At 39.7% G+C, this 23,464-nt stretch overlaps 1 protein-coding gene across 14 annotated transcripts in view; it reads left to right on the forward strand.

Annotated features, from left to right (window-relative positions):
• TRIP12 (thyroid hormone receptor interactor 12) overlaps positions 1 to 23,238 on the forward strand; it is a 147,892-nt gene extending 124,654 nt beyond the window's left edge. For 9 of the 14 annotated variants that reach the window (XM_029226113.1, XM_029226115.1, XM_029226111.1 and 6 more), the window contains 10 exons: positions 791 to 947; positions 2,272 to 2,370; positions 9,410 to 9,524; positions 9,818 to 9,972; positions 10,980 to 11,144; positions 13,971 to 14,135; positions 15,714 to 15,827; positions 17,859 to 17,953; positions 18,408 to 18,511; positions 19,251 to 19,790. In XM_029226113.1, coding sequence (XP_029081946.1) covers positions 791 to 947; positions 2,272 to 2,370; positions 9,410 to 9,524; positions 9,818 to 9,972; positions 10,980 to 11,144; positions 13,971 to 14,135; positions 15,714 to 15,827; positions 17,859 to 17,953; positions 18,408 to 18,511; positions 19,251 to 19,447 — 1,366 coding nt within the window. In that variant the 3' untranslated portion in view covers positions 19,448 to 19,790. Of the gene's footprint in view, positions 1 to 790; positions 948 to 2,271; positions 2,371 to 9,409; positions 9,525 to 9,817; positions 9,973 to 10,979; positions 11,145 to 13,970; positions 14,136 to 15,713; positions 15,828 to 17,858; positions 17,954 to 18,407; positions 18,512 to 19,250 lie in introns of all 14 variants that reach the window. The other 5 variants (XM_029226109.1, XM_029226116.1, XM_029226119.1 and 2 more) reach the window with 1 other exon arrangement.
• The last annotated feature ends 226 nt before the right edge of the window (positions 23,239 to 23,464 follow it).

The following is a 23,464-nucleotide window of genomic DNA, read 5'->3' on the forward strand; positions in this document are numbered from 1 at the left end:
ACCAGAGGTGGAGTTTGGTTGATTCTCTCTCTGAGCCTGTTTGGGTCCAGACCTACATTCTTGGAGACTATAGGACTGCACTGATGGATACGGGAGCCACCAGCCACATGTAGCTGTATTTACGTTTAGATGAATTAATATGAAAATTTTTAAATGGGAGATTTTTAGTCACACTACCACATCCTTGCGTGGCTACTCATATTGTACAGAATAGATGCTGGATGCTTAGATAATCATAGGAAGTGCTCTGGACAGTTCTGTGTCAAGAACTGCCAAAATCATATGTCAAGAGGCAGCGGGGCCTTGGTACTGCAGAGTTCCTTCTTTAAAGATAAGCAGCTGCCTTTTGGCAGTTTTGAGTGACTTAACAAATGCCAAAGCCCAGAGGAAAATCATGAACTTAGTGAAACCATTACTTGTGTGTATGTGGAATGGGATGGGTTGGTAACCTGGTGAGGTGGTGATTATATTTTAAAATTTCGCCTTCACTAGTCATGTTATGCTTACTGAAGGTCATTGGGAGATTAAAGATGATCTTGGATGGACTTGATTTTAATGGTTGAATTTCAGATTTCATAGTGAATGGCTACTCAATGCATTATTACTTGATCACTTAGAAATTTCATGCAAGAATTATGAAAATTCTTCAAAATTAGTTGAGTAGACCATTTTTATTGGTTACATTATAATTATTAATCTGTATCATATCAAAAGTTGTTTCTAAGCCAGGGTTTTTTAATGGTTTCTGATTCTAATTCAGTTAATAAATTTATATCCCATCTTTTTACAGCCCGTTTTTCTTCCCTTTTGATACCCGGCAAATGCTTTTTTATGTAACTGCATTTGATCGGGACCGAGCAATGCAAAGATTACTTGATACCAACCCAGAAATCAACCAGTCTGATTCTCAAGATAGCAGAGTTGCACCTAGATTGGATAGAAAAAAAGTAAGTTTCTCCCGAAAATATTTAAAGATAAGTCATACTGATAATGGGAAAACTAGAAATGTGATGCATCTAATTATCCCTATTGGTTTAGAGGTTTATCTTAGTCACAGTTATCTCTTTGCTTACCTTCTTATCATATGTGTTAGCCATATTTTCCTATCAGTCTCTTGGGATCTCTTGGGATTCTTCTTTACTCTCCAGTAAGAGTCCTTCCCTCCCACCCCAGTTTCTGTAATGATTTCTACAGTTGTTTTTCTCTTTTAGTCTCCATAACTCTTGTGCCAAGGAAGAATCTTCTCTTCTTTCACTGAGACCTCCTTCCTTTCCTTTCTAAATTAAGAACTCTAACCATATCTCCCTTTTATAATTGATCCCTTTATGCAGTAGGTAGAATTAATCATATCCACATCATTCCCTTAGCAAATCACTCCAATTAGAAGAGACAAACAAAATCCTTGATATAGTTCATGTCTCTGTACCCGTCAGCCTTGTATTGCTGACTGCATCTTCTTGTGCTTCTAATCCTGGCCCCATGGTGATAACTCTAAACCACACAGCCCTGGGCCATTTACATCTGAGACTAGTTCTGCACTTCTCACACTGCACTGCCTTTTCCTTAGGACTTCTTTGTTCATCTACCTTTTTCTTGCTGAGGATTCTTATTCAAGTCTGTCTTCCTGCAAACTCCTATCTCCAAAAGTCTCACAGAAGCCATTAGTAATGGCTTAAAAAGGGGGAGTGGGAGGAATGAGAAGCAAAACAAAAAAACATTGTTCTTAAATCCTGTCTTTAATTGTATCGTTAGGATTCCATAAACAAGGTGTAGGTAGAATTTGGAAATCTATCAAGACCTTTCTCATCCCCCTGCATCTCATTAATAGATATTTGCAGTGGTGCTTGTAGGATCTCTGCTGGTCAGAGCCAGTATGTTTCCAGCTCACCTGTCACTTCCACACCTATTTCTCCATCACCAAACTATAAATGTACACAGCGAGATTTCATGGAGCCACAGCCCTGAATTGCATTGATGTTTGAGAAGGTTACAGAGATCCTTTCTTCAACAACTTGAATTTTCTGAATTTGCCATGGGCTCAAGCTAATAACTACACTCACATCTAGCTTTTCTTCACATACAGCAGGATGCTGTCAATGTTTATAGCACTGCAGCTATGTCTTAAAACCTCTTCTGAGGTGTGCTTCTTTTTTAAGAAATAATTTTTAACGATTGAATTGATTTTTTTTTTTTTTTTTTTTTTTTTTTTTGCACTGAGAGAAATGCCACCTGTTTATCAAAGTTTCCTCACATTTGTACTTTTCTTTGCAGCGTACTGTGAACAGAGAGGAGCTGCTGAAACAAGCAGAGTCTGTGATGCAGGATCTCGGCAGCTCACGGGCCATGTTAGAAATTCAGTATGAAAATGAGGTGAGCTTATGAGGCTGTGTTGACTTGTGCTCTTGATAAAATGTCCCTAGAGTTTCTTGGTCCTGTGAAATTCTAAAAGACGATTGGGAAATTTATCTCAAAACTTGAGATGTACTCTGTTTTCTCTTGAATGATTTGTTCTGAGTTCTCCATTTTTCGAGGTTAAATTGCATAATAAAAGGGTTTTTTTTTTCCTGGCATAAGAGCAAGTGTTTGTGTAATCTTTAGGTTGATAAAGTGAAAGGTTTTAAACTTAACTTTCAAAATGTTTGAACTGCGTTTTCAAAAAAATCAGGTTTATTGAGATACAACTCATATATCATAAATGCACACTTTTAAGATACACATTTCTAAGTGTTGACAAATGTATACAGTCTATAACCACAACCACATCAAGATAAAGAAAAAATCCCATCACCACAGAAAGTTGTCTTAGACCGTTTTGCAGTCAGTCCCCAGCCTTCATCCCCAGTCCCTGGCAACCATTCATCTGTATTCTGTCCCTCCAGTTTTGTCTTTGTACAGTATCATAATAAATGGAGTCATATAGTACGTAGCCATTTGTGTTACTCTGCTTTCACTTAGTGTAATGCTAATTCATGTTGTTGCGTGTATCAGTTTGTTTCCTTTTATTGCTGAATAATAGTAATAGTCCATTACGTGGACATACCATCATATGTTTACCTAACCATCAGTTGATGCACATTTGAGGTGTTTCCACTTTCTTAGCTCTTATGAGTAATGCTGCTGTGAACATTTGTGTACAAGTCGTCGTGTAGACATATGTTTTCATTTCTCTTGGGTAAAATATAAAATACTTCAGGGTTGAATGGCTAAGTCTTTTGGTAAGGTATGTTTTGACTTTATATGAAACACCAAACCGTTTTCCAGAGTAACTGCCCCATTTTTCCTTCCCACCAGTAATGCAGTATGTGAATTTCAGTTGCTTCACATGCTTACCAAAACTTGGTTATTGCCAGTCTTTTAAATTTTAGTTATTCTAGTGGATTTACTGTAGTTTTAATTTGCATTTCACTGATGATTAATGATACTGTCTTTTCATTTCTTATCTTCTTTGGAGGAAGTGTCCAGGAATTCTGCCCACTTTTTCATTGGGTTTTGTTTTATCAGAGCTTTTAGGAGTTCTTTATACATTCTGCATACAAGTCCTTTATGAGATAAGTGTTTTGCAAATATTTTCTTTCAGCCTGTTGTTTATCTTTTCATTTCCTGATGAAATATCTTTGAAAGAGCAGAAGTTGTTAATTTTGATGAAATCCAGTTTATCAATTTTTTTCCTTTCTGGTTTATGCTTTTTGTATCCCAAGAAAATGTCCATTAAACCGTGGTCTCAAACATTTTTTCTTATTTGTTTTTTTAGAAGTTGTATAGTTTTAACTCTTATATTTAGGCCTACAATCTGTTTTGAGTTTTTTTTTTTTTTTTTTTTTTTTTTAGCTGCATTGGGTCTTTGTTGCAGCGCGCGGGCTCTCTCCAGTTGCGGTGAGCGGGGGCTACTCTTCACTGCGGTGCGCGGCCTTCTCATTGCGGTAGCGTCTCTTGTTGCCGAGCACAGGCTCTAAGGCGTGCAGGCTTCAGTAGGTGTGGCACACAGGCTCAGTAGTTGTGGTGCACTGGGTTAGTTGCTCCACGGCATGTGGGGTCTTCCCGGACCAGGGATCAAACCTGTGTCCCCTGCACTGGCAGGCAGATTCTTAACCACTGCGCCACCAGGGAAGTCTCTCACAGGATGTTGATTAGGTTTGTGTTGAATCATGATCAGTTTCGGAGAGAGTTGATGTTTTATGGTATTGAATCTTCCAGTGCGTGAATACAGCGTAGCCTTTCTCTGATTTAGGTCTTTAACTTCTCTCAGTATGCTTCATAACTGCAGTCTAGAGGTCTCTCGTGTACATGTTTTATTAAGTTCCTCCCAAATAGTTCATGTTTTTTGATGGTTTTGAAAATAATATTGTTCTTTCTTTTCAATTTCCAGTTGCTGTTAGTTTGCAGAAGTAAAGTTTTCTTTGTTGACCTTGTTTTCTGTGACCTTGATAACTTAATTATTGGTTCTAAAAATTTTAAATAGATCATTTAGGATTGTTGTAGATACGGGGCTTGGGCAACTTTTCTGTGAAGAGCAAGATAACAAATGTTTCAGGCTTTGTGGACCATGTGGTCTTCATCACAGCTCCTCACTTCTGGCTTTGTAGCGTGAAAGTGGCCGTACACAATACAAACATGAATGAGCAGGGCTGTTTTCCAATAAAACTTTATTGATAGTCACTGAAATTTGAAGTCATATAATTTTCACACATTGTGAGATACTATTCAAGGATTTTTTCAACCGTTTAATATTGTAAAGCCCATTCTTAGCCTACAGACTGTACAAAACAGGCAGTAGGGCCTGAGCTGTAATTTGCTGTTCCATGTTGTAGACAGTCATGTCACCCATGAAAAAAGACAGCTTTACTTTCTTTCTAATCTTTCTTTTGTTTCTTTTGAGATGTTTTTAAATAGCCAGGCCAGTATGCCAAAAGACTCAAAATAATGATTTTCTATAATTGACTCTGAAGTATTGAGTCTCCTGGGGATACTTTCCTTCCTCTTTCCCTTAATTTTTAAAAAATATTTAATTTATTTATTATTTATTTTATTTATTTATTTTGGCTGCGCCGAGTCTTAGTTGCAGCACGTGGGATCTTTTTTTAGTTGCGGCATGAGGAATTCTTAGTTGCAGCATGCGAGCTCCTTTAGTTGTGGCATGCAGACTCTTAGCTGCAGCATGCATACAGGATCTAGTTCCCTGAGCAGGCATCGAACGTGGGCCCCCTGCATTGGGAGCACAGAGTCTTAACGCATTGGACCAGCAGTGAAGTATCTTAATTTTTTTTTTTTTTTTAAGACTTAAGTTTTTGGACATCTGAAACTTATGGACATGACATTTCCAAATACTCCATTTACTTATTATTTATTTATAAAAGCCAACAACTCTGCCTCCCAGTTTTCTTATCTGTGAAGTGTGGGTTGTAGTACAGCCTCAGAGTTGTGACAGTTCATGTGGTGAAGAGTTAGAACCGTGCCGGGCTCTTGGTGAGCACTTATGTGTACGTAGCAGTTTAATCTACAAAGCTGTCTGTAGTTAACCAAGTGATTTTAATCCTGACTTTGATTTTTCACTCGTTTTCTTAAGCATTTTCTCCTCCTCATTAAGACTTTTGAATAGTTGACAGTATTTAATCATCAAATTTAAAATTGTAAGTAGTTACGTACTAAGTATACAGAGTGCCAGGATCCAGGTTATGGCAGAGTTCCTGCATTCCCAGGATCACAGCATAGTTGCGGGGGACGCAGGACAGAGTGCAAATGGGTGTGGAAAGTGAGTGGTATAGGTACCAAGTGAATGAGCCTTTCAGATGAGGAGCCTGTTTCAGGAAAGAGAGGGGAGAGTTAAGGAATCAAAGGGTGTAGCTTGAACAGAGGATCAGGCTTGGTGGTGAATAGCAGAAGGGAGTAGCTCTGGAGGGGACGGGAGGCAGATGGAATGGAAGCTGGGATAAGAAATTTGGGTCTTTTGAATCTACCCCGGTCATGCCTGTTGCTCAGAGGATACAGCTCTTATATGTTTACATGTCCAAATTTCTTACTCATGAAACTGTAAGACCTTTGCTGTAGCCAGCTTGTTCTGCTTGGTTATTTAAACACGCTTTTTCTACTTCGTTTTACTCCAACATATTTTTCTCTCGTCAGGAATGAACGTCTTTACTCTCTCATCCTTCATGCCCCTGTTCAGATTGTGTCTTACATGAAACCTAAACTTAAGTTCAGAATAGCATCACGCTGATTGTTCCACGGGTCAGGATTGAAATGCTGATACAGAAATCACAATTTTATGATTTTCACTGATGGATCTTTCCTGGTGACTCTGGAAAAAATTCTGTGAGCCGACTTCATTGAAGAAGAAGGGTTGGAGTGCTGGCTTTATATATGCTTAGGGCCTCGGGTTGTCAGCCAGATTCAACCGTACAAGTCAGCTGGTGTCTGTTAGGAAGCCTTTCTAACTAGCTCTAGAAGAATCCTGACCAAAATGTCAGAACAGAATGGGCTCCATTCTTGAATAGAGATGACTGGTAAGCCAGGGGGGAACTAAGCCAGTCTCTGGGCTCAGCAAACCACTTAAGCCCATTACCTGTCACGTGGTATATGCCGCCAGGACGATGAAAGGTTAGGAGCATGGACTGGGGAGCCTGGTGCTGCCACTTACTAGCTGTATGAAGTCGGGCTAGTTATGTAAACTCCCCAGTAATAACCCAACAAAGGGCACAGTGACTGTGCCTACCTCATTATGTTGTTTAAGTGATTAAATGCTAAAATGTGTAAAACACAACATTATCTGTTACGTGGTATATGCTGGTATATAAGCATTAGCTTTTGAAAGAGAAAGACTTTGAAAGTTTCAAATAACACAAGTTGTCAAACTTTTTTGTTTTTCTGTGTTTGTTTCTAGAGCTTTATGCTTTTCCTTCCTTTTGGAAGACATTTTCCTCTACCCTTCTGGGTTCTTCTGGCTGGTCACAGGAAGTCTGAGTAACTCACCAAAATGGCCAAAACCCTCCTCTTAAATACTGTCTTCAGCCAAAGACAAAAGAGGATGTTGGGGGTAGTGGTTTGGGACTTCAAAGGCGGGAGGAAGGCAGTCCACATGGAGCAAATGTTTGGTAAACAAATATTTGCCAGGCCAGGCAGAGACAATGGGACCCAGAGTGGACTCTGATCCCTAGGCCCTGTTTTCCTGCCACCATCCCTAGCCCATATTCTTTGCAGATACCTCTGGTGATAGCTCTGTTGTGGGAACCGGCCCTTTATCAAAATTCTTTTAGGCAGTTAGAGAGTAAGTCAGTTTCTTCCTGAGTCTTTTGGGCCTTGATTGTTTTCAGCTGTAAATAATCCGCATGCCAAAGAGACATTTTGGGCTGGCAAATTTTGTATCTCCTCATTCCTTTCAAAACAAATGAAGCAAAACCACAGTACCTATCTTTTTTTTTAGGGGAGTGGCTGGGTAGGATAAAGATCCCTGGAAAGGTCAGGTCTATCTACGGGGTTGCTGGCCAGCCCAGTGCAGGGGTGACTCGCCAGAGCAGGTGTGACCTGGTCCTTCCACCCTCACAGAGGCTTCCTGGGATGAAAGTGTATACAGTTTTGCCCATATCACTTAATATTTTAAGTTAAGTCTGTTTTACTGTTAGCAGTAACAGTATTTGGATGAAGGAAATAGGCTGATCTAATCTATGATTTCTGTTTAACCTGGGATAATTATGCTAAAAGGAGCTAGGATTAACTGGCTTTAAAGCACCATCTGGTGGATACCAGGTGTTACTGCAGTTTTTTTCTTTTCTTCTTTCCCTGCCTTCCTCCTAGGCTCACGTGTGAGTGGAGAACAAAATACACAAAGTCCTTACTGTCATGGAGCTTTTAGTTTGGGGAGGCCGATACACACACACACACACACACACACACACACACACACACACACTCATTCATTCATGTACATGTATGTAGGATGTGTGCTGAAGAACTAAAGCAAAATAAGAAGATAGAGCATGATGGGGAGAGGATAGGGTGGAATGAGGTGACATTTGAGCAGTAGTCATTACTATCTAGGGGAAAGGCTATCTCTTAGCAAAAGAAAAGTGAAGCAAAAGCCCTGAGGCAGAATTCCCTGCCTGTTGGAGGATGACAGTGGCTAGAAATAGGAGTCAAGGGATCACATAGGACACCCAGGCCAAGCTAAGAATTTGAGCTTTTGCTTGAACGAGATGGGGAGCCTTTGGAGGCTGTGGAGGAATGATGTGAACTTAGGTTGTATGAGGATCCACTCTCACGCTGTGAGAGTAGGACATGAGGTGTGGAGAGCGCCATTGCAAAGACCACTTAGGAGCCTCTAGCACTGGGCCAGATAAGAGATGCTGTGGTGACCAGTTTGGAACATATTCTGAAGGTGGGGCTTACAGTGTTTAATGATGGGTTGTTAAGGCGCCAGAAAGGGAAGCATCACGGGTGGCTCCAAGGCTTTGGTTGCAGCAGGAGGTGAATACTGATGCCAGTTACAGCCGTGGAGTACTGACAGAGACGTGGAGCTGGGTCTAGAAGGCTTTGCCAGACCCAAGCAGGTCACTGTTTGGAAAGTTACAGTTAACCGTTTTGTGGACTACATCAAATCCTTTAAGCTAGTGGGGAAAGAAACTGTGTTAATGCTGAAATAATAATCATTATTTACAAGTAATCAGTAAGTGAAATATAACCTTCCTGACAGGACTGTGGTTAGATTAGGCTTATAAACTATGGAATTAACTTATCTTTAGTTGCATATCTAATTTATGGTGTGAGCTGATAGGACCTTGGTAGAACATGAAGGAATAACTGTGGGTGCTGGTGTGGGTCCAGACGTTCCTTTTTTTGTGTTTTATTCAACAAACCTCTATTAAATGGCTGGTGTTCGCCCAGGCATTACAATGGATACAAGGTGAATTAAAGTTACCCCTCAGTGAGGTATGCAAGCATGTAATGAAATCATGGTAGTCTAATGTGGTGAGTACTTAAGTAGCCAAAATGTAAGTTCTGAAAAAGAAGCAAAGTAACTGCTTGGGCAGATAAAGAGGCTTCTCCTAAGGAGTGGACATTTGAGTTGGTTCCAGGGGAACAGTTCACCAGAGAGAGAATGGGAAAGAAATCCATTCCAGACAGTGCCATCTGTTCCCTGAGGGCACGGTATATAGCTGCAAGGGTACTCGTATTAGTATATTAGTTTGAACCATACAATTAAAATGTTGGGGCCACAGGAAGCAGGAAATAGTAAAGGGTTGCTGGTTCTCATTCCAGGCGACCTGGACTGAGGGAAGACAGGACAGTTTGGGAAATAATCTCTAATACGTTCTGGTGAACAGTTGCGATTAGTACCCATTGCCAAAAGGTTGGCAGGTTAAAAAAAGGGCAGCACAGATTCTAAACTTTGACTTGTCCTACTTCTGTTCCTCTGTAGGTTGGCACAGGTCTGGGGCCTACACTGGAGTTTTATGCACTTGTATCTCAGGAACTACAGAGAGCTGACTTGGGTCTCTGGAGAGGGGAAGAAGTAACTCTTAGCAATCCCAAAGGTAATACTAATCTGTGACTAAGCCAATTTGTTATTCAGTTCAGGTAAAGGGCCCTTACAGTTCATTATGCATATTTAGCTCATAGTAGAGGGCCTGGCTCTCTGACCTAATTTCTTTTCACCTTTGTTTTCTCATTTATCAAATAAGGGAGGCCCTTCCAGCTCTAGAGGACTTCATTCTTTGATCTGCTATCTGATTTTGAGAATACTGAATTTCTTAAATGTTCTTAATTACCGGGTCTGTCTTGTTTTGGGAAATAGCATCTAAAGTTTGGTGATTTACTCATTTTATAGGAAGCCAAGAAGGGACCAAGTATATTCAAAACCTCCAAGGCCTGTTTGCGCTTCCCTTTGGTAGGACAGCTAAGCCAGCTCATATCGCAAAAGTTAAGATGAAGTTTCGCTTCTTAGGAAAATTAATGGCTAAGGCTATCATGGATTTCAGATTGGTAAGTATAGAATTACCTTTTTTTCTACAATTTTTTTGTACCTGTGTTCTATGACGGTACCTTAATCCCCTGCATTTAATGCTATATTTTAAAACACTGCTTCACAAACCTTAATGTGCATATGAATTGCTTGGAGAATTTATTTAAAAAGCCAGTTTTGATTCAGCAGTTCATGGGTCAGGCCCAGGTTTCCACATTTTCTTACCAGCATTCAGGTGATACCCAAGTGCCAGTCTGTGGACCGTTCCTTTAGTAGCAAGGGTTCAGAGAATCAGGCAACATTAAGGGTGGTTTTAATTATATATATTTTTTAAGTGTTTGAGTTAGATTTTTAATTAAGCAGGAAAAGTATGAGCATGTGGCTAAACTGCAATAAATTTCCATTAACGTGCAGGAGTGAAAATAACCCCAAAAACTAGTATTCACAGAGGTTTGAATGTTTCTGGACTTTTCTTCATTTTTTTCTTCTCATGTTTTCTGAGATACTTTGTCAATATGTGTAAGACGTTTTCATCTGATGTCAGGCTTACAATTTCATTGTTGTTGAAAGGATGTGCTGTTAATCATTTATTTTTGAAGTTCCATTTTTTCATTTTAGTTATAACTAATTGGTCTTCTACATTCTTCCTTCCAAATATGCAATAATACAGACTGAAGTGGAATTAAGTTCACTTGGTCCAAAATTGAGCAAGACTCTAAACACCTCTTGGTGTTGAGGTTCTTATGGAGAATGTATGTCCATTATTGAAAACTTCTATTTTAGGGCCAGTGTTTCAATAGGAATCTTCAGTATTCGATTTTTTTTTTTTTTTTTAACAATATCAGCCCCAAATTGAGCTTAAATGGGGACAGTTTCATGTACTGAGAGAAACAGTTCTTTAAATATGTTTTTTTCCCCTGGGGATTACTTGACCTTTTAAAATGACCTCTTGAAGTGTCACTTAAAGAATTGAGGCAGTGCTAGAAGCTTGGTGTGACTGTTGTGATATTTGCACCTTCTCTTTCAGGTGGACCTTCCCCTGGGCTTACCTTTTTATAAATGGATGCTACGGCAAGAAACTTCGCTGACGTCACACGATTTGTTTGACATTGACCCAGTTGTAGCCAGATCAGTGTATCACCTAGAAGACATTGTCAGACAGAAGAAAAGACTTGAACAAGATAAATCCCAGGTAGGCTTAGAAAATGAGACAGTCAAGTGGATCAGTTTCTTTTTGTAGAAAGATGAGTTCTTTGTTAATGATTTGTATTTGGTCCAGTTATTATTTTATATTGGAAGAGTTTAAATTTTTATTATAATAACTGAAGCATATGATTTTACAGTTGGTAAGATGACCTGTAATAACAGCAGGTGTTGAACAGACAGCTTGACCAGCAAATAAAATACACCCCTAACTAAAACCATAGGGCTCTTGTTTATTATATTTTAGATGGACATTATGTATCTGGGCAGATACTCTATCATACTGAGTTCTTTTAGTAAGCATTTGAATCAATAAGGCTATTCGCAGGACAGATTGATTTTCCAGAAAGATGGCTTAATTTAGGAACAGTTCATCTGTTTCTAGAGAGATCTCAGGATATTTTTGAAGGTCATGGTAGGTATCACTGTTTCTTGGTAACATCTGTTAAGGTTTCTCTTGTTAGATCTCATGGGTAATCTTGATCTTTAAATCATTAATGTATATTCTCTATACATTAACAAAATTAAATCATTTGAGAATAACAGTGGTTCTGTGTCTGACATTGGAAGAAGACAAAGTTGTATTTTTAAAAAGTTGGCATAGAGTCAGACGTCTTGTATGGGGGCAGGTAACATGGACCAGTGTTAAATCAACTCCCATTTTGTAAATTACGTAAAATAAGAATAGAGATTTAAGATTCTGTAGCTAGAAGAAGTGTCACATCTCTTAAGATAGAGAGGAGCTTATAGTAGATGGGTTTTTTAGAATACTTTTTGTCGGGGAAGGAGGTGATTTGTAAGAAAATTAATTTTATCTCCCATATTAATCGGTAATTATTAATGGTAATTTTGGGGTAAATGTTTATTAAGAGAAATTGGTGTTTAAAGAAGCCAGGTCCCTCTTTTCCATATAAAACCTGTTGTCTTGGGATTTTTAGTAAGGTTTATGCTCACCAAGGTTTAAATTTTAAACTACTGTCATCTTATTTAAGATCATCTCTTAGGAAAATAACGCGAACACCACCACAGACAGCCCCGCCCGCTCCAGATACAGGACAGCTCGTGGTGCTCTTCCACGAGCCTTACGTGTACTCATTCATTTAATCTGCTGTGAGATTTAGATATTCCCGTTACCCCTACTTTACACATGAGAAACCCAAGGCAGATGGTTGAGTAACCTGACCACGGTCACATACCTAGAACACCGGAGAGCTAGAACTGAAACCCAGGCTGTCTGCTCTGGAGCCCACACTCTGACAGCTTTTGCAAGCTCTCTTACTTACCCTTGTCTCCGGTGCAGTATGCTGCCACAGTTCTCTTTCTCAAATCTTTGGAGATTTGTTCTTCTAATCTTTATTATTCCTGATGTTACCAATTTAAAAATATAAAATCCATAGCACAGAAACCACACTCCAGAAACTGGCAACTGGAACATGAGGACTGGTGGTATTCTCACACACCTCACCTCATTATTTATAAAGCATTCAGACGGAGCAAGTTGTCCTGGCTGAGTTTCCACTGGGCAGTTTAAATTCTTGAAAGGCACATGGAAAATGGGCTAAAACTTGGCTTTCAATTTAACGTGTAAGGTCTAGAGAAACGGACAGCTAATTCCTTTTAAACATCTCAAGGACATATTGTATATTCTAGATTCCTATCAGTGATAGCATTTTGGAGAGCTTTCTAGTCAGAGAACGTTAAAATGGAGAGTTTAAGTCCTTTTGCTGAAGAATATTTCAAATGTAAAATGAAAAGTCTGTCTTTGTGTGTCATCCAGTGATGTTCCCGAAACTGAGAGAGACCTAAACATGTATTTTTGCAGAGGAGTAAAAATTCTCAACAATGTATTTTACCTTAACCCTAACCCTCCTCTGTGTTTTGAATTATCTGTAATCCTACGCAGCTTTCACTTTCCTCTTTAAAAAATGACTGTTAACCAGAACTTCGTAGCCTTTTTTTTGTTTAAATGATTTTCTGCACTTTGACTGTTTAGCCATTAGGAATTTCATACTCGGAGGCATCTTTGATTTGGAAAGTCATTTACCTTCTTTCTCCTATACTGGATACCTTCATTTTCAGATAGAATTTGCAGTTTTGTATGTTGGTCTTTGATTCAGAAATTATATTTTATATAAGCCTTTCATGATCTTAAACATTTTAAAAAGTGAATAATACAAACTTTTTAACATTTGTCTTCAGAGTAGGAGTTGACTTTTCTTAGGGGTTTGCTAGAGCCTTTTTTCATCACACTGTTGCTGTATGAATACAAATTTGTTAATGCTGGCCTACAGTAATCGAATGAAGAATCTCTGGGTATTCTTTACACTTGAGCTTGCAGAGAAAAAATTTATTTATACTAGATAGTGCATTATTTGTGTTTACAATTTCCTAACTGCGCTGTATGACTCAGTATTTGCTGTATACATGTATTGGGTTCATTAAGATCAGCCTAGAATTTATAAAAAGTTTGTCTGGCTCTGTAGAGCCTGCCCTCTTAAACTGACCACTGTGCAAATGATTATGGCCTTTCTGTGAAATCTGACTGAATATGGTCAGACTGAGTAGTGGACACCTCATTGCGGAGGAGCACTCAGGCTATCTTGTTTTCTCCTATAAAAATAATTGGATTTTGAAGTGTTTAAGATTATTTCCTTTGTGATCTCAGTGACTTATTTTTGTGTAGATTATGACAAAAAAGAAAAAGAAATAAGAGCTAAGGGAACCCATAAAATTTATTAGCATATCTTTTATTTCATAAACACAAACATAACTGACTGAATTACTGGGCTTGACCCCCCGCCCCCTTTTTTTTTAGACCAAAGAGAGTCTACAGTATGCATTAGAAACCCTGACTATGAATGGCTGCTCAGTTGAAGATCTAGGATTGGATTTCACTCTGCCAGGGTTTCCCAACATCGAACTGAAGAAAGGAGGAAAGGATATACCGGTCACCATCCACAATTTGGAGGAGTATCTAAGAGTATGTACTCGCAGCGCCCCCTGGGGCGAAGGCCAGCTGTGGCCATGCGGGGCTGGGCCCGGGGGGCCTGCTTTGAGGTGGGGGAGGGAAGGGAGGGTCGAGTGAAGCACAGGTGCGTGTCCGGTAGCTGCTGCACACCCTGGTGTGAGACCTTTGACGCCCGGGATCACTGCACGAAGTCCACTTCTCCTGACCTTCGCTTCTGTTTGCTCTTGAGAGAACATGTCATATATCTTGCAGTACCTTCTATAACCTTGAACTCTCTCTCTTCAAGCTTGAATACTATCTAATAACATCTCATTTTCTTAGTTTGAAGAAATCAGTGAAAAGCAGCCATCCCTTGTGTTGTCACTAAACTGCATTTCTACCTTTCTATCAAGCCACCTAACTTGACCTAATAACCTTTAACGCTGTCCACGCGTGCGTGCGCGCGCGCACACATTTATGGGTTTGGTGAGGCCTTTCATGATCCTTGACCATATTTGTTAAGTTAAGGAAAACAATTTTGTACTGAATACAAATTATGTTTTAGATTACGACCTATGTAAGTCTTTATTATCACTACTTTTGGAAAAGTTTCTTTTGGTTTATTCCTGACATTGAATGAAAAGAGCATTGGGTTCCAGACAAAATACCACCTATACCTCCTAGACCTGACTTTTCCACTAACTTACTGTGGGATTTTAGATAGAACCTCTGAAAAATTTCAGCTCCAGTTTCTTCATCAGTTTGAGAGAAGAAGATAGCAGAGGACCTCTATTATTTAGTATGCCTAACAGTTCTGTGATTCCTAAGTAATTCCTTTAACAGTCAGTAGGGCTGTGTTCTCATACTACCTACTTTGAGAAAATTAATCTTTCAGCTTACTAGTAAATGATGAGTTAACTCCAAACTAGGTTCTCTGAAAATATTTGTAATAATGCTTGTGTTTTTCTGTCAACAAAACGCTATTGTTTTCATTTTTATCTGAGTAGGTCCCCTATTTCTGAATCCAAAGGGGTAGCCAAAGTCATTGATGACTAGGAGATGTTGGACCAATAACAGATGCTTTCTGTGACCCTTCAGTTTCATGTGACTGCATTCCAGAGTTTACCTTTTTCTAAGTGGAGGCACATACTGCAGAAGGATTGGGCTCTAAGAACTTAACAGGATTTAGAACTAAAAATTGCACATTAAAAATTTAAAACACTTAACAGTTGGTAATTTTGACTCTTGAAACATTATCTTTAATTCTCAATAACATTTTATCCTCTTCGGAAGTTTCATCTGCTTCTCATCTGGTAGGTAAAGTATAACTCATAGGGATTTTATGTACTGGTAAATGAATTGTAAAACACACTAAATATATTAATTTATAACACACACGGCATTTTTTACATTTTCTTATTGGCCAGACCCTGAATTAGAAGTTGACCTGACTTGTCTTTTACTTACGTAATTTACTGGGAGATATTTTAAAGACTTCATTTTTTTTTTTTAAGTGATCAGGAAGGATGTTTCACTGTAGTTTGCCAAATATTAAATAGGAAAGAAATTTGAAATCTTGTCGCAGATTTTGAAAGAGTTTTCTTTTTGCAGCTGGTTATATTCTGGGCACTAAATGAAGGCGTTTCCAGGCAGTTTGATTCATTCAGAGATGGATTTGAATCAGTCTTCCCACTCAGTCACCTTCAGTACTTCTATCCGGAAGAAGTGAGTAGCTTGTGTGTAAAAGAAATGGTCGTCTCTAGTTCTGTACCTATAATTATCTTAGTGGGGTCTCTCTGTGCTATTTAGTCAAAGACCCCATTGTTGCAAACAGAAAGGTAGATGGTTGGGTGCGGTGGCGGGGTGGATGTTTGGGAAAGATAAGATCATTTCCTGAGTGAGGAAGAATATTAAATATAATGTATTAAGTATAATGTATAACATATATAAATAAGTATTAAATATAGTATAGAAGAGCATGGGATCCATGTGTGATTGAGTAAGCATAGCATTGTTTTTCTTTTTGTTTCTGTTTTTTTTTTTTTTTTGGCTCTGTTGGATCTTCGTTGCTGTGCACGGGTTTTCTCTAGTTGCGGCGAGCGGGGGCTACTCTTCATTGAGGTGTGCGGGCTTCTCATTGCAGTGGCTTCTCTTGTTGTGGAGCGCAGGCTTCAGTAGTTGTGGCGCATGGGCTTAGTTGCTCCGAGGCATGTGGGATCTTCCCGGACCAGGGTTCGAACCCGTGTCCCCTGCATTGGCAGGTGGATTCTTAACCACTGCGCCCACCAGGGAAGTCCCAGGCATAGCATTCTTGTCAGCTGACCCTGGACGCTGCTTGGTGGAGAGTGGGACTTGGGTTTCTGTACACCTGTGGCTGGCGGGGAGAGCCATGGGTCCATAGTAATGAAAGTGACACTGGGGAGGTTACTTGTTGTTGTTTTTAAGCTAAACTTTCTGGATTCGCTGAGATGTTGATTGTTTCATGAGCGAGGTTAGTCCTTGAAGTTTTAAGGAAATGTTGCAAATTACCTAGTTGCCAAATCCAGAGAACACTTGTGAGAATGGAGTTAATGAGTTTATGGGCATCATTTTTTTCCAGCCATCTTTACTTAAAGTGCAACAAGAATCTCAGAAAACTACTTACTGATAGTGAGGTGTCATAGAAAGGGTCTGGAAGGTGTTTGGTTGCCCCAGGTTGGAAACCTTTTTGTTTCTTTTTTTGAGTACTAGCTTTAGACTACACCTTTATTACCGACTGAATCTGGAAATCTTTAAATGACTTAGCGTTTTCATCTCAATTATTATTTTTATGTCCACTTTGATTTGCTGCTTATTAAAACATGTGGTGTACCTGGCACTTTTAGGCACTAAGTGTCACCTGGAATTGAAAACAGCAAGTGTTCCTTTTGGAATTGGATCCTGGTCCCCACTACTTAGCGGTGTGACCTTACCCAGCTTGTCCTATCTGAGCTGACTGGCTCATTCATAAGATTGAGATAACCTCTCTCTTACTGAACAAGATACATAAAGTACCTGACAGTGAGTGACATGTAGTAGATACCAAATTTCACATGCTCCAAATGGATTTTCTCAGTGTACGAGTCATCCTGCACATGGGCAGTCTACCAGGTGAGAGATGGTTTAATTGGAAACTCATGTTAGATTTTCCAAGGACACACAGGCATTTTTTGCTTTCTGATATCTGTTCTGTAATGACTAGCGTGGTCCTAGACGACCATGTGGCACAGAATTGCCTTTCTTCGCAAAGTGGGAAAAAACCTACCCATTTGCTGTGTCTCAGTTCAGCTCTCCTCTCCCACTTCTGTCTCCAGCTCGCTGTTCTGTCTCTTGGTTTCCGTTATGGTGTGCCCTCGTGTTTCTAAAAGCCAGGATTTATAAAATCTCCCTGGTTAGAAGTACATATTGAGTTAAAGCCTCTTAAGAAACGAGAAGAATTAGGAGAACTTCAATTAAGGGTTGGTCTCAGGTATGTTCTGTCTTAGATTAAAGGCTCCCTAGAACCTAGTTCATGCAAATGGGCAGCGCACCTGTTCATGTCAGCTGAAGAAGAGCTTGAATCTGTAAATATACTAGAAGAGCACATTGTAAAAGCACATTGTAAAGAGTACCAAGCTGAAGTTTTGGGGCTTCTGTAGACCTTTATATTGGCACGCCACAGAACAGAACATGTGTGCATTTTCAGTCAGTTACACAGCTGTGTCCTTAGTAATCTGTTGCCCGTGTTTAAACACACAGCTGGATCAGCTCCTGTGTGGCAGTAAAGCAGACACTTGGGACGCAAAGACACTGATGGAATGCTGCAGGCCAGATCACGGTTATACTCATGACAGGTAAGTCCTGGGTTCTGCCAGTTTTCAGATACACACACATACATATACATTTTAAAATTTGTTTACTTATTAAAGGAGGCTTTCTAATATTTTGGCTTCATTTCTCTCAAGACTGCAACTTTAGGACCGAAAGGTTTTTTTTTTTTTTTGCCCCAAGTATTTCTGTGAAAATGGGCGGGAGGAGGAAAGGTGGGGAATCCCACTGTGACCCCATTACCCATTTTTACGTATAGTAAAGTGGAAATATCTGTACAATCCCAGACAGGTCTTATTTATTACAACAGTAATCATTCCACTTGAATTCCAACTGTAACAACAGAAACATATTTGAGTGCATTACAATGTGAATTCATATGTAGTCATATTTACATTTGATAGTCTCTAGCTAATTATGAGAGTCAAAACTGTATTTTAATACGATGAAGTAACTATGGTATATTTATTTCTGTTATAGTCGGGCTGTGAAGTTCTTGTTTGAGATTCTCAGTAGTTTTGATAATGAGCAGCAGAGGTTATTTCTCCAGTTTGTGACAGGTAGCCCAAGATTGCCTGTTGGAGGTGGGTACAGCGGTTGATTTATTGTAGCTATGAGTGAGTGTGTGTGTGTGTGTGTGTGTGAGGGGGGGGGTGGAGAACGCACGCAAAACTTCAGTGCCAACAGCAGGATATTCTTTATTTGACCTTGAGTGCCTCTTAGTTATTTCAATATCATAATGTTTCTTAAGTTTTCAGTTTGTTCTGCAGTGTGTTAAGGGATGTCACTGGCAGGACAATTCATAGGGATTGACTTAAACACGCTGAAGTAGGACTGCTAATGTACATGTAATGCTGCTTCTCTACATAAAATTCAAATTCTCAGACATACGTACATTATAAACCCTTAGATGGCTTAGATGAAAAGGCATTCTAAAGTCTGTTTTTTTCAGAAATGAATCCTAATATGAGTTGAATTGGCGCTCTTTTAAAAGCGTAAGGGAAGCATAAAGAACGGTTTGCCTCCATGTTATACAGTGACTTTTGATTGTAAATAAAGCACGTACCAGGTTCCGTACCCTCGATGTATCTTGAATGGGTAGAGTTCATTGCCCAGCAGGAAAGAGTACCTCTGTGTATGGTAATGCTGTGCATTAGAGCAGTGCAGTGTGTTTCTGATGGGGGCAGATAAGAAAGGGTACGTATACTTGTGCTTCCAGACCCATTCTCCTTATGGATGAGAGGCGGGTTTCCCTGAGCTAGCTGGCGGGCATCCCGTAAACGTGCCAAGTTCCTCTGTCCTCCTTTCTTCCCTCTTCATCAGGCTTCCGGAGCTTGAATCCACCTTTGACAATTGTCCGGAAGACCTTCGAATCAACAGAGAACCCAGATGACTTCCTGCCCTCCGTAATGACCTGTGTGAACTACCTTAAGTTGCCGGACTATTCGAGCATCGAGATAATGCGAGAAAAGCTGTTGATGGCAGCGAGGGAAGGGCAGCAGTCGTTCCATCTTTCCTGATCACAATGAGAAACGCAGTGTCTGCCTGTTACAGCAAAAGAGAAAAATCATGATTTCTTTTCTAAATGTATCACCTGAGTCAAGGAAACATGTTACGCCTTCTTGTTGTAGGAAAACGGCTTGCAGATTATAAAAGAGACACTTGGTTCCTATTCATTAATGGCCCCATGGACTTAAAGTGATCAGGCCCTAAAACGTTGTTGTGATGAGGTTTCTTTAGCAAGTTCTTGTTTAAATTATCATTTATTTGACGAGTGAAGTTTTTAACTTGCTTTGCTGTGTGAAATTTAAAAAAAGGGATGTTTTTCCAGGCTGAAACAATAAATGTCGCTGTGCAGTTTAATTCTGGGCTGTGTGTATCCATCTAGCTAAGTCTGCAGTTTTGTTTCCTCCAAAGACAACTCTTGTACATAAGTACAGAAATTAAAGCTCCCATGTATTTGACAAATACAGTTTAGTAGGTGAGCTCTGTGTGCTTTTCACTTCCCCTGAGTTTCCCCGCCCTGATCCGTGTACTGTCTGTGCCGCTCACACAGGTTTTTTGTATACAGAACCCACAGTTGGTACATCTTCGTCAGCCGTGGGCTTTCGTTGTTCCCTGTTCTCTCTCAAATTAAGATACAATTTAGAATTCATGGATATTGAAATACGTTGTCAATGTAATTCAGCCTTTGTAACTAGGTAGGCTTTTCTTATAGCTTAGCTTTACTATAGTTGTAGGGTATCACTGGCCTTGTACCAGGGACGCACTAGGACTGTTTACGTGGTGATTCTGGCAACCACCGCCTCTGTGATGGAGGCAAGGAGAGCTCATTCGTTTCTTTTGTGTAGGTTAAAAAGTCTGCAGCTTAGGCTGGCCAGTATTTATTATTCTGTGGCCAGAGCATTTTGAATTGATGTATACGGTTTTAAGCAAAGTTAGCAGTTTTCATTCCCTGTTGGAGTAAAGAAAAAGTTTTCCCCCCTTTTTCTAGTTTTAAGTTTTTGTTCGGTGTCTTCTCTCGCTGTTCTGCTCTTCTCTCCCCCTCCTCCCAGTGCTCACGCGGGACAAACAGCTCAGCCTTTGTCTCGACACACATCAAAGCACCTGTAGGCAATGCTCTGTCCAGTTGTTTTCTGTGCTGATTTCTCAAATCTGCAATAATTCATCAGGTTCATGTTTTTACCTGAAAATAAATAAAGTTTGCTTCACCTTTTTTGTTTATAGTTCTGTGCTGTATGCATAACTTTTAGTTGTAGAGATGTATCTCAATGCAGGCAGACCATCACAGCTCATGGCTGATTTCGCTATTCAAAGAATTTAGAATAGCAACTGAAGAACATAAAATGTAGAAAGAGAATGAGAGGAGACTCCTTCCTTCATTCCTAAGGTTCAAAATTAAGCCTGTTGAGAGAATTTCCATCATTCATCTTTCTGAAAACGAGAGATGAGCTAATTGTTTTCTTATTGGACTTTGAGAAATCAATTTTCTTTTGTTTGACTGTTCTAAAGTCTTATTTAATTGATGTCAAAACCCCTTTGTCCCCTATTTCACCACTTAAAAGAAACTCCGTGGCTTATTTTATTTAGATTACTTCGTCGTTTCCACTTAAATGGCCTTATAGGAGCATCCCCTCGTCTCAGTGCACCTGGGCAGTGACCCACCCCCCTTAGGTGGGACGGAGCTGTGAGAGGAACTCGGAGTGTCTCTCCCTGGTCCTTGCAGAGGCTCTGGAGAGTGAGCTTGCTTCCCTTTGACATCAGAGGAGGGAGTTGTGTTTCTGCAGTTCTAACATTGACACCGTAGGACCTGTGCAGTTTAATCAAGTGAATCTAGTGTTAAAGAAGGAACCAATTTGTTTTAAATTGTTCTGATACCTTTTTACAGACTAAGCGCAAAAAAGAGTTTTGCGTGAACATAACCTTTTTGTTCCTCATTTTTTAAAGGGTTCTGTCGTTAAAATTTAGACGTATGTATAAACAAAGTAACACATCATATTCAGATATCTTCTGTATTTAACATTTTATCCACATCATGGCGCTGGCAGATTTGGCCTCATTGATTTCAGCGTCTAAGGAGTGAGTACATTGGATGGTTTTGAATCGCACTGTGGAGCTTGATTGTTTCAAAGTCGGTAGTTCTCTGTTTAAAAGCTTTCAGTCTTTAGCTTACTCCTTAATTTTGGGACGCTTGGTTAATTAGGGGCAAGAAGACTTCCCACTTGAAAGCAATCTCTCTTGGCAGAGGCCTTAATATTACATCATAGGGAAAAATAGACTTCATCTGCTGTTCCTCCAGTTATGCCTTAAATTTATTTGCTGAGTAATCCTGTCAACAAGCACTACTCTCTACGCTTTACACACGTAGACAGTCTGGATAGTGGCTAAGATTTTGTTGTCTTTTAGTGTTTGCTGAGGTGGAGTCAGTCAGATGTTAGTCACAGCTAACACCGACTATGGCGTTGTCATTTAGACAGTTACTGATTTGATCTGCTTTGTTTATGAAAACATAGTCCTCACTATTTAAGAAGGAAGAGTTGGTTAAATGTATTCCCCTCCTCCCAGCCCCCCCCCAAAAAAAGTGAATGAATTGTAAATGCTAGGTAGTCCCATCAGGAACAGACATGGAGAGAATTCTAGATGCCTTAGCCAAACCCAGCAGAAGAAACCTTTCACACAGCTTCTCATTGGATACAGACTTTTCTTTCTCTTCCTGTGCTTCGGCTCTGGTTCCCTGTGTTTGTACTGATCGAGAACTGTCTTTCCCTTATATTCCATAAAGAAGAGAGTATTCTAAAGTCTGTCCTGCATTTGGCTATTCTTGCAAGTTTGGTACATAACATGAAAAGGAGAGGTGCGGCTGGCTGGCTGACGTCACTTCCTGCCCTTCTTCAGGGCATCCTGTGTGTAAAGGCCATAAGGCCGAGGGACAAAAAGCCCCAACTTCTGCATCCAAGAAGTTAGATTCAACTCTTGATTTTCCGCAGTAAGGATTATCGCCAGCGACTTGTGAGTGTGTCTTTCCTTTAGTTCCCCAGGCGTTAAGGCTGTGCTCCCAATTCCTGCCAGTAAATTCAGGAGATGGGAATGTTTCTGATAGTCCACGGAAGAATGTGATGAAAAAGGAGACTTGCTGGGGAAAGACATAACTGTGCGTTCAGAAACCAAGTCCTTCCGGGGGGATTCTGGATGCTCTTGTTCATTCTTCATTAGCAAAGATGATCGAGCCTTTAATTCATTTATCTTGGGCTTTGTTTTTTTGACCCACATTATTTTCCCTATTGTAATGAGAACATTGTTTGAAAATGTCATACTCTGTATTTCTTACTCTGAGAAATGCTTTTGTATGGGTCTTAGGTTTGACGCTGCAGTAGTTGGCATACCCAGTAAGGGATAACCTAGTGACAAATCACTGAAAATGCTTCCTTTGTTACCTCAAAAGAAAAAAAATTCCAGACAAAATATAGCATTTATATTTATAGAAAATGGAGGATTGGCTGTTTTCCAAGAACTTCAAGTTAATTCTTATGCAAGAAAAAGTTCTTAACTCTAAAGACTTGTTCTGCATAAGGAGACACTCTTTAATAATGGAAGAGGTGGTTTTATTTTTACAACAAGCCTACTCATATTACCAAACCTATAACCAATTGCTGATCTCCTGTGTAAAGCATTTTTTTCTCTTATCTGAAACAGTGATTTATATGAACTGTTGGAATAATGGAACCTCAAACTACAGATGTGTATGTAAAATTGCATAAATGCACTGACTTCCTTCTCCCTGAATATATTTTTAATAAACAGCATTATCCTACATGGTCAGTTTTATTAAATTATGCACAACCAGAGGGTTCTTCTGAGGAGTGGTATGCTTGTATGGGTGGCTTTGGAAAGCTTCCTAGTGTGGTAAGTGACACAGCAATCTTAGCCTTTTTGGGAGGCAGATACTGGAGAAAGTTATAGGAGCCAGATGTATTCAGAGAGGTGACCCGAATACTTGCTTGTTGGTGGAGAGAGATGGGCACTTGCGTTGTAAGCTA

Source organism: Monodon monoceros, unplaced genomic scaffold (genome assembly GCF_005190385.1).
Source record: "Monodon monoceros isolate NGI ecotype Baffin Bay Population unplaced genomic scaffold, NGI_Narwhal_1 Super_Scaffold_16, whole genome shotgun sequence".
Lineage (NCBI taxonomy): Eukaryota > Metazoa > Chordata > Mammalia > Artiodactyla > Monodontidae > Monodon > Monodon monoceros.